The sequence below is a fragment of the Mesitornis unicolor genome, unplaced genomic scaffold (assembly GCF_000695765.1).
Source record: "Mesitornis unicolor isolate BGI_N332 unplaced genomic scaffold, ASM69576v1 scaffold25840, whole genome shotgun sequence".
NCBI lineage: Eukaryota > Metazoa > Chordata > Aves > Mesitornithiformes > Mesitornithidae > Mesitornis > Mesitornis unicolor.
Genome location: NW_010160718.1, coordinates 7,186 through 17,191, shown reverse-complemented (window position 1 = coordinate 17,191; position 10,006 = coordinate 7,186). Strand labels below are relative to the sequence as shown.

General features: G+C 46.5%; 2 protein-coding genes across 2 annotated transcripts in view; one reads left to right on the top strand and one right to left on the bottom strand.

Annotated features, from left to right (window-relative positions):
- ATP5S (ATP synthase, H+ transporting, mitochondrial Fo complex, subunit s (factor B)) overlaps positions 1-2,526 on the top strand; it is a 2,914-nt gene extending 388 nt beyond the window's left edge. Inside the window, exons 2-4 of the mRNA XM_010190859.1 lie at positions 810-1,018; positions 1,806-1,977; positions 2,295-2,526. Of these exons, the coding sequence (XP_010189161.1) occupies positions 810-1,018; positions 1,806-1,977; positions 2,295-2,409 (496 nt within the window). The 3' untranslated portion in view covers positions 2,410-2,526. The remainder of the gene's footprint in view (positions 1-809; positions 1,019-1,805; positions 1,978-2,294) is intronic.
- A 1,908-nt stretch (positions 2,527-4,434) lies between these two features.
- The window catches only part of CDKL1 (cyclin-dependent kinase-like 1 (CDC2-related kinase)), a gene marked incomplete at its 5' end in the record, with an annotated part of 8,298 nt that continues 2,726 nt past the window's right edge, over positions 4,435-10,006 (bottom strand). Inside the window, 6 exons of the mRNA XM_010190870.1 lie at positions 4,435-4,542; positions 5,538-5,693; positions 6,321-6,377; positions 7,043-7,125; positions 8,554-8,754; positions 9,683-9,773. Coding sequence (XP_010189172.1) covers positions 4,435-4,542; positions 5,538-5,693; positions 6,321-6,377; positions 7,043-7,125; positions 8,554-8,754; positions 9,683-9,773 — 696 coding nt within the window. The remainder of the gene's footprint in view (positions 4,543-5,537; positions 5,694-6,320; positions 6,378-7,042; positions 7,126-8,553; positions 8,755-9,682; positions 9,774-10,006) is intronic.

Sequence of the window (10,006 nt, the reverse complement as noted above, 5' to 3'; positions counted from 1 at the left end):
CTTTCCCTAAATGCTGGGTTTTGACCTCTGACTGCATTTAAACCAGTAGCACAACCATGGCCCCTTTACTTACTCAGAAAAGCATCTGACCAAGCCATCGTTTACAGGCACACAAGGGTTTCACATTTACTTTCAGAAAGAAAAAAACCTTTCTCTGTGAAACTCTCTCTGTCTGTAACTTTTGCCAGTAGTTAATAGTTTTGCCTGATGTCCTCTAGCTCTGTGGAAAGGGTTGCATGGCAAACCTGGTTGTTGTAATGGGGTGGGAAGCTCAGCCAGACAGGAGTCTTTTCCAGGTCTCTGCTTCTGTCTTCAGCATTCCTGGCCAGACTAAGAGAGAGAGCATTTTCCTCAACAGACCCAAGGATTTTAACTGATTGCTGATGTGTGTCGTTTTGAAAAAATTGTAATTTTTGAGGAATGAAGCCTTCAGAAATAACATACATGTGGCAGGCAATGAGAGGTTTTTATATGAGCAACACAAGGGAGAGAAATTTGCAAGTGTATTAAAGCCTTATTCTGGGTAAAGAAATGTGGTTTTTATCCCACAGACATGGAAGGAAACAGAAGGGTTAAGTCACGTTGGATTTGTAGTCTTTTTACCAAAAGCATTTGCCATTTAAAAGAAGTTAAAAACTCCCATGTCAGCATGATTCAAGTAATTCTGTGTAAACCATTTCCAGTAAACCATCATCTTATTTTTCTGACATCACGCACAGAACCAAATATTTGTTGTGCAGTAGCAGTATCGTCAAGACAATAAATCTACCATGTTATAGAACCCACGCGAATGCTCTCTGTCTTGGCAGGGTGGACTATGAACGCATCGAAGCCGTTGGCCCGGACAGGGCAGCGTCAGAGTGGCTGCTGCGATGCGGCGCCCTGGTGCGCTATCAGGGCTCTGAGAAGTGGCAGCAGGACTACAACGGGCTCCCAACGGGGCCCCTGGGGAAGTACAAGATCGAAGCGATCAACGCCACTGACTCTTGCATCATGTACAGAGGATTTGACTATTTGGGTAACGTAGACACGGCTGTGCAAAGATGATACTGCATGGTCTTTGTTCTTTCAGCTGCATCAAAATGTGAATAACCAGGTCATTTTCTCATTCCTTAGTAAGATACAGAGAAATCTTTCCATTTTTTTCTCTTTTTTTTTTCCATAACATGGCTCTGTAAATATTAAGCAGTTCCTAAGATTTTGCTGGAGGTGTGGTGTGAAGCAGGGATTGGGAACTTCATCAGCCCCTACCTGAAGTGGCAGTAGCACTAGGGAGGTGCAACAGAGATTTGCTATTTCATTGAGTTCCTAGTTAAGTAGTTGGTAGCAAAAAGCACTACTTTAAATACTCTTTCTTCTAAACCAAGTGATGTTTTGGTGTCTGTGAAGTTGTAATAGTGCTTGTTCTCTGCTTCAGAGAAAAAAAAAGCAAGCAAATATTTTGAAAGTGTTTCAGATCTCCTTTAAATAACAAAAAAGGGAAACAGATCATTTTCTTTTCTTATGGCAAGAGACCTTGAATATTCTGCATTACAATGTTCCTAATTCAGAATCACCCAAACTTGCATTTTATTTTGTTACTTGCCCACGTCAGAGCTCTTAGAATCTTACCAAAAGGTTACAAACCTGGGGTTTTCATATATTTGAAGCACCGTGAAGGGATTCCGGAGCTTCATGGTGCATTGCGGCCCCGCTGTAGAGAGGAGCACGTTGTTTTGGAGGCAGTTACTAAATTGAGAACTGAACCACCAGTACGGGTTGTTCCTGATGCTCTGAAGCAAATCCTAATTTTTTTCTCTCTGCAGATGGTCTGGAGCACGTGACAGAAATCAAGCTGCAGAAGTGTATTTACATACAGGACGAGTGTCTGCAGAGGCTCAGCAAGATGAAGAACCTCCAGAAGAGTCTGCTGCAGCTGAGGATCATTTCCTGCGGGAACGTCACAGATAAGGGCATCGTTGCCCTTCACCGGCTGACGTATGTGAGCTGCTGAGCTCTTTGTGCTCTCTGGCTGTGACCACCCTGTGGTTTTGGGGGTTTTAAATAGTTTTAAATACTGTTTAATATAAAGGAAGCTTCATGATATGGAGGAGTCCAGGATCTCTTTTTAAGCTGGGTAGGACTGACCTTATGGTGAGCTAAAAACTGCAAGCACCCACTTCAGGAAAAAAACTTCATTAAAATTAGTGACCTTTTAGAATCCTCAGAATAACGATGGTAGAATAATCCTTTGTCTGTTTTCTGTGTCAACAGGTAAACAGTAATTGCTGACTTTTCTTTTTAAATATTTATAGGAATCTTGAATATTTGTATCTGAGTGACCTTCCTGGGATAAGAGAGAAAGAATCAACTGCTCACATCCTTCAGCAGGCACTGCCAAACCTAGAGCTGGAGCTGGATTTACAGTGAACACAGCTGCACATCATGGAGATGTATGTGATTTCATTGTTTATGGTACATTGCATAAATTAAATTGTAGATGCTGCTGTATTTCCAGGTATGGAAATAAGCCTGGATCTCCCAGCCTTAAAAGCTGTATGCGGTTTTTTTTGACAAATTATGCAATTAAGTCGTATTAAGTTTAAACTTAAAAGGTGAATCGACAACAGAGAAGGCAGGCTTTTCTGCATAGCCATTTTTTTCCTGTTTTTATAGGAAGCTGTTAATACATCGATTAGAAATTTTCAAATATTTTATTGCACAGGAATTCTTGTGCAAAATGACAGTGGGGAGGATGTCTGGGCTGTGAAACAGCAGCGCTGCACACTTTTATTGCGTCTCATTGATGCTGTGGGAGCGAGAGCTGTTCACTCTGAGTCTCGCCCGGTCAATGGGCAATGATTTAATAAAATGGATTATGGTCTCTTTTTTTCTGTGCTTCACACTCTGACTGATGTAGCCTTTGTTTGCTTTAAATGGAGCATCTACAGATGGGCAGTGTAACCTCCTGAACACCGAGCTGAGGAACTCAGGTTGCATTTTTAGTCAAATTCAGAAATTTGAGAGAGAAAAGCAGTAGGCAGGGCCTTCAAGAAAGCAGATTTCCTGCTTATGTCTCAGACGTGGCCACCTCTGTGTAACTGAGTCTCTTTTTTGTACCTCTGACCGTCTGCTTCTCTGCTGAAGAAAGTGATGCTCCCCTCGCAGAGAGGGGCAGGAGCAGCATCCAGAAACGAAGCTGCCTCCAGGCCGTGCCCACGGGACTGCGCAGGTGCTGCGTTGCCTTGCATGTACATGGGATTAAATGCCTGAACTTCCATACAGAAAATAACACCAAAGCTTTCTGAGCGTAACCAGAGCTACCTCTGGACTCAATGTTCAAGACTAAAATCTATTAAATGATAACATGAAACAAAAGGTAAGCAGGCTCTGTGAGGACGTGGCATCTGTCCCATCGAAATGGCTTCTGCTGTTGCTGAACACAGAACTGGGAAAAGAAAACCTTTTTGCTCTGGGTTTCAAGTAGAAAGAGGATGTCCCTGGCCCCGTAGTAAAACTTGATACAGTAAAACACATCCAGTAAATTGGAAAACCAAGCTACATTCCTTTTATTCAGAATCAACACAGTATTACATCCTGAGATTACCCAAAACCCCAGTCGTTCTGATACATACGCTTCGGTAGAATTCCTGCCTGCGTCTGGCCAATGTTACAAATTATATTCATGAAACATTTTTGATAGAAACAATTTCTGTAACACTGCAAGTGATACAACTATTGACAGAAACAGCAAATCAAAACAACCTCTTAATGCAAGGAAGAAACAGGCAGGAGAAACTCCAAAAAGACTAAAGAAACAGCAGATTTTACTGTTTACACGTTCTCTTCCTGGTAACGGTGCCTGCTGAGCCTTCCCTGGCGTCTGTGCCAGTACTTTGAATGCTTTGTGATCTCTAAAGACACAGACAGATCTTTAGAGCAGGTTTCTAACGCTGGAGCAGTCGGGCAGCGTCTCCTCAGGCTTGGCTCCACAAGCACTCATCTGTCTGCTCCTCACATGGGCTGTGCACCAGCAGCTCCTCGTGGGGTCGGGGACTCGGCCCCAGGCTCAAGCAGCGTCGCTGTTTTGACACAGTGGGACCCTTGAGTTATTTGGCAAGGCTGCAGTTCTTCTGCCAAGTCTGAAATACAGGCGCTAGACACGCAAGAAGTTTTGAATTCACGCTGCAAACATGGGGTTGCAGTGATCGTGTACGATCACGAATTAAAGCAAAATGCTTGTGTTTTCCTCTGTACGCAGAGCACCGACTACTGTGAGCTTGGAGTTGTCCCTGTGCATTGCTTCCCTTCCACCAGTGGCCCAGAGCACATCACAAAGCACTTCTGTGCACGCTGTAACATGTTTCAATTTAGTTTTCCACCACATATCCTCCTTTTATAAATTCTGAATGCCTTGAACTTTGCACAATAAATAGTTGTTAATCTGCCATCCGGTTAGATGCTGGGGAAATGGTAGTTTGATTTCCTTGTTTTGCAGCAGTGCTTCTTGCTGTCCAAAGCTGGCAGAACCTTACTGCTGGTCAACTGTGGCAGGTGCTGTAACTAAAGGAAAAGTGACGCAGTGTGTATTTGTGTGAAATGAGAACAAAGCATTTTCAAAAAGGAATACAAGCTATAAAACTGTTCATACTGTAATCCTGGACTTTTCAAACTAAGAGTCATGGATCTGGTGTTCTCCAACTGGACTGCAACCAGCCCAGCTCATTAAAGGTACTTCTTCCAGGAAAAATATTACTGCTACATCCTATGTCACAGAAATGGAAGAGGGGAGTCCGTTGGAGCCAGGAATTTACACGCCGTAGCAGTTCTCCATCCTCCATCTCCAACTTCCCCACGCGTGACCAGCCCAGTGTTACAGCTTTCATGGGGATGTCCCTCACAGGAGCTGCTGAACGTGACTCCTCATAAGACCAGATTTGGCGACTTGGGCTGGAGTCTGGAAAGCCTGAAGTGGCTGAACCCCAGCTCTCATCGCTTTGCTGCTCATCCCTGTGACTCCACGGAGCTGCCAGGCAGAGCTCCCTCTGTACCGAGTTACTCCTTTAGCCAGGAGGTTCATTTTCTCCTTGGGCTAAAATGAAGATTGGTCCAGTGCAGGAGCTCACTCTCACTGTTAACTGCCAGCGTGAGCCCACCTCCCAGGAGCCAAACAGAAAACCAGTCCCTCTTTAGAATCATAAATTGTTTAGGTTGGAAAAGACCTTTAAGATCATCGAGTCCAAAGTTAATCTGGCACTGCCAACTCCACTACTAAACTGTGTCCCTCAGCACCACATCTCCCGGTATTTTAAACCCCTCCAGGGATGGTGACTCCTCCCCTGCCCCGGGCAGCCTCTTCCAGTGCTTGACAACCCTTTTAGTGAAGAAATTTTTCCCCATATCCAATCTAACGCTCCCCTGGCACAACCCGAGGCCATTTCCTCTTGTCCCATCGCTTGTTACTTGGGAGAAGAGACCGACCCCCACCTCACTCCACCCTCCTACGGACACCAGCATCTCAAGGCACAGAACATTAAACACTGCTATGACAATGTTACCCCTGTCACGTGCTTCTGAGTCAGCCTGGCTGGTTTCTGAGATGTTTTTTCATGTTCTTTCCCCAGATCCGCTGCCTCCCTAATGCTGTCAAAATAGGGGTGCTGCAGCAGCTGCTCACACGTCTGCCTCTCCGTGGGGTCCATACGAAGGCAGCCCTTAGGACAGATGAAGCAAAGGATCACACAAAACTCTCGTTAAACATGTCTGCACCATTCCAGCTCACACACACCACGGCCAATCAGTATGCACACAGATACGGTTAATATCTTTTTTAATTTTTTCAGAGTCAGCATGAAGCTTGCAAAGCAGCCAATACTGAGCAACTGCCACAGGGCAGTAAGACAAACTGCAGCCAAAGGGGCAGTTACAACTGGCGTAGCAAAACATCAAGCCTCAAAAACCAGTTAGGCCCATAACCTTCATCTGAACTGGAACAACTTCCTTAAACAGCGGGACCCACTATGGCGCGAGCTGAGTTGTTCCAGTGTTTCACGGAGCTAATGCTATCCACAGCTGCACCTTCCTCTTAATGTCTCCATCCTCACAGTTTCCATTCACTGCATCTTAATAAGGGAATATGAGGTTTTCCACCTCCATGGTAAAAACGAGCAGATTATAAAGGAGTGGATTAAAAGTCCTCTCCGAATCCCAGCTCTGTTTTTCAGTGAATCTCTGACAATTCAGTAGCCAGCTCTCAAACCATTTGCCAGCTGGATAAGCAAAACAGCCGGCACTTGCTAAGTCTCAGTGCAGAGCTCCTCCATGAGCTGTGGTTTTCTTACCTTCATGAAAGCTAAAGCAGAGTAGGAAATATTAGGGAATTTCATTTCTAACGGCTCCTGCAGAGGAAAAAAACACAATTAGTGTACTCATATTAGCAAGTTTTTTGTTCATCAGGTACAGTGATCCACAGCAACAGGACCTGGACCTCACAAAATACTTCCTGTGCTCAAGGGGAGCTGCCAGGCATGGCTTCTAACGGCTCCTGCAGAGGAAAAAAACACAATTAGTGTACTCATATTAGCAAGTTTTTTGTTCATCAGGGTACAGTGATCCACAGCAACAGGACCTGTACCTCACAAAATACTTCCTGTGCTCAAGGGAAGCTGCCTGGCATGGCTGAGGATGGGCAGGTTGGCTGCTGTGCCACCAGAATCGAGGAGAAGGAACCGAGATTAGGCATTTGTTTGACTGCTTTGACACAGGGTATTGGTTAAAATGTCATGAGAGGGGTTCAGCCACCCCCAAATAATATTCTAGCATACATCAGCAAAGTAGAGGGCAAAGCTTTTGGATAGGGAAAAAATTCTATGCAGCAAGAGGAGGACTGGTCAAGCTGAGCAAGCGAAGCTTTTCCAGCTGTGCTTCTGACACAGACAGCACGCGTGCTCTGGGTAAAAAGGAGGAACATTTCTCTGTGCAAACACCACGACTCCTTCACACTGCAGACAGATCGCTGGTTAGCGCTAGGCTGAGGGGAAGCGTGTCCGGAGGCAGCTCTTACCATGCTCTCTGGGTCGGGAATTCTTACCCCGCTGAAGAACTGGTTGGTGCTGAACGCTTGCTGGTGCCTGGGAATCAGATCCCCTTTGACCAAGAATAAAAAAACAAAAAGTCAGATTAATTTGCTGCTTTTACAGTGCCTGCACCAAACAAGCTTATCCTCTGGCCGTAAAGAGCTGACAGAAATTTGGCTGGTGGGAGCAGGTTTTGGAGCAGGAGTGCTCAGCTGCTGAGCATCTTCCAGACTCTGAGTTTCTGTGCTGTGCAGCAGAGCAGCTTTCATGAACTCTGGCCACTGTAGCTGCAGGCCTTGAAAAAAGTGTATCTCTATACATGTCCCCGTGCCAAATGGCTTGATCCTGTCACTGCATTATTTGGGTATCTGCACATTTGGATTTCCGCTAGCAAAAAGACCCTTTGGTAGAACACCAGGGAATGAGGTGGGCATGGCACCAAGTTTCACAAACCCATTTGCTCCGTGGCGGCACCTGTACGTGCACACCAGCCAATTCAGGATCTCTGTCGGTGAGCGGGGAAACATCTCTGAGCATCAGAGCTAGAGGGTGCTGTGCAAACACCTACCACATCTGAAACTCCAGCTTCAGCCAGTCTGACGACTCTGACTGCTGGAAGGGAACAGGCTAACCACAAGCATTCCAGCTTCATGGAAATCTAACTCCTATCGGGTGCAATTCTTTTTGTACGCTCCTGAGGATGTGCTGGAGGATGTGCACAGGAACGTGCTGGAGCTTCTCCCTAATGCAGCCTCATGGCCCTTTGTTTGAAGCTTAGGGCAGCTCAGAGCAAGCAAAATGCTAAAATCAAATCCATAACAAGAGAGCCAGTACGACAGCCAAACTACCCCCACCACACAGCTTTGACCGAGGAGCTTTTCTCTGTGAACACTGCCTCAGCCCATCACCTGGATCACAGGAGGATTTCTTCTGGCTGAAACCCTATAAAATAAATCATAACTCACCTAACACTGGCATCAACGTATTCTGGAGGATAAAGCAATCAATATTTCACTATTTTTCTAGCTAAGGAGCTTATCTGTTTAAAGTTGTTAAGTCACCTTTATAGTTTTATAAACTGCTCAGTAAAAATTACAATTCTCATTTTATTCCAACAAATTTCAATTAAAAATGCGAGATTGTTGCTTTCCACTCAGGAAATCAGATGCTACACACCAACATCAAACAGAATCAATGACCCTGCATTAATTTAAGTGTTACACAGATAATGGCTCTGTTATTTAACCTCTGTTCCAAACCTGGAGTGGTTCCCAAAATTCCTTGGTGAATAAAGGACAGCAGCAGAGGCAAGGGTTTCTGTGCCTCCCGTGGGGCTGACCCTGTGCTCCCCACACCCTGGTAGTCACTGAGCCACCCTAAAGGACCACGAGGAGCATTTGGTGGTCACCGAACACATCCCACGCCTTTCTTAAAATGCCCCACCACAGAGGAAAGTCGGAAAGATCATGGCTGTGAGTGGTGCAGAGGAGACGCTTACCCAGGGTTCTCCGGATGAGGTACAGCTGATCGACATCAGATCTGCCAGGCCACAGAGGGACCCCCGACAGCAGCTCCGCAAAGACGCAGCCTATCGCCCACACATCCACGGGAGGGCCGTACTGGGCGTCTCCCACCAGCAACTCTGGAGAGCGGTACCACCTGGTAGCCACGTAGTCCGTGTAATAGTCACTGGGACCAGCTGGGTTGGGGTCAGAAAGGAGAGAAACAAACAGGGCTGTGAGATTCGAGTGATGCAGATGAGCAGCCATCAGCTGTCACACGGTGGGGCACCTCCTGGGCAGGCAACAGCTACAGGAACAGGATGAGTCACTGGCCACTAGCAGAACCCAACTCTGGCAACAAACTTTGGCAAAAATCAAGACCATATTTTTCTCAACATGAAAATATATGCAGAGCTCCACAGCGGGGCCCTGCACCAGCCAGTGGCCAGTTCTCAAAGCCCACGTGATTTGTCTGAACAAGAGCTAACAAAAATAAATAAACCAGGGGGTTTATTAGAATGGAAAATGTGAAGCTGCTGCAGAAGCAGCGCCTGCTGCCAGAGGGTCCCCTCCTGCCAGGGAGCTCCAGCTGCGTTTCCATAAGCAACAGCCGGGCAGCTCTGCGGTGCCCAAGGCCGTGCCCAAGGCCGACTTCCACCGCCCAGCGCCAGCACCACCAGCAGGGAGCCGGGGCAGGGTTTGTTACAGAGGCACTTGGCATCACGATGTCTGGGCTGGCTGCCTTGGAGCTGGTCTGGGGATCTCTACCCAGCTTTTAGCAGAGCTTCTGGACCAGGCTGCCCAGAGAGGTTGTGGAGTCTCCTTCTCTGCAGACATTCAAAACCCGCCTGGACGCCTTCCTGTGTAACCTCATCTGGGTGTTCCTGCTCCGGCAGGGGGATTGGACTGGATGAGCTTTTGAGGTCCCTTCCAATCCCTAACGTTCTGGGATTCTGTGATTCTGTGATTCTTGGGGAGAACACGCCAACCTTTACGCAGGATGATTTACACACGCATCAGACAAAGACAAATCAGTCCATACGGGTGTTTGAAAGCCTGATCCTACACTGCACTTCAGTTTTTTCACCTGTTAACAGTCAGTGTAAGTAACAAGTCAGCACTTACTCAGTATGCGAGCAAATCCAAAATCACAAAGTTTGATGACTGAGTGCCTTGTTATCAGGATGTTTTCTGGCTTTACATCTCGATGGATGCACTGGACAGAAAAAAAAACAAGGTTAGGAGCAAGCATTTAACCTGGCCCTCAGATAAAGAACCTCCTGATTCAGCCATGTACCCCCTGAAGATTCTCAAACCCTGACTGGAAAAGTTTCTGATCAGCCTGCTCTAGCTGACCCGAATTGAGAGGCAGGGCTGGACCAGACGATCTCCAGGGGTCCCTTGCAACATCAGCCATTCTGTGATTCCTGAGAAGTCGGCTTCCCTGCT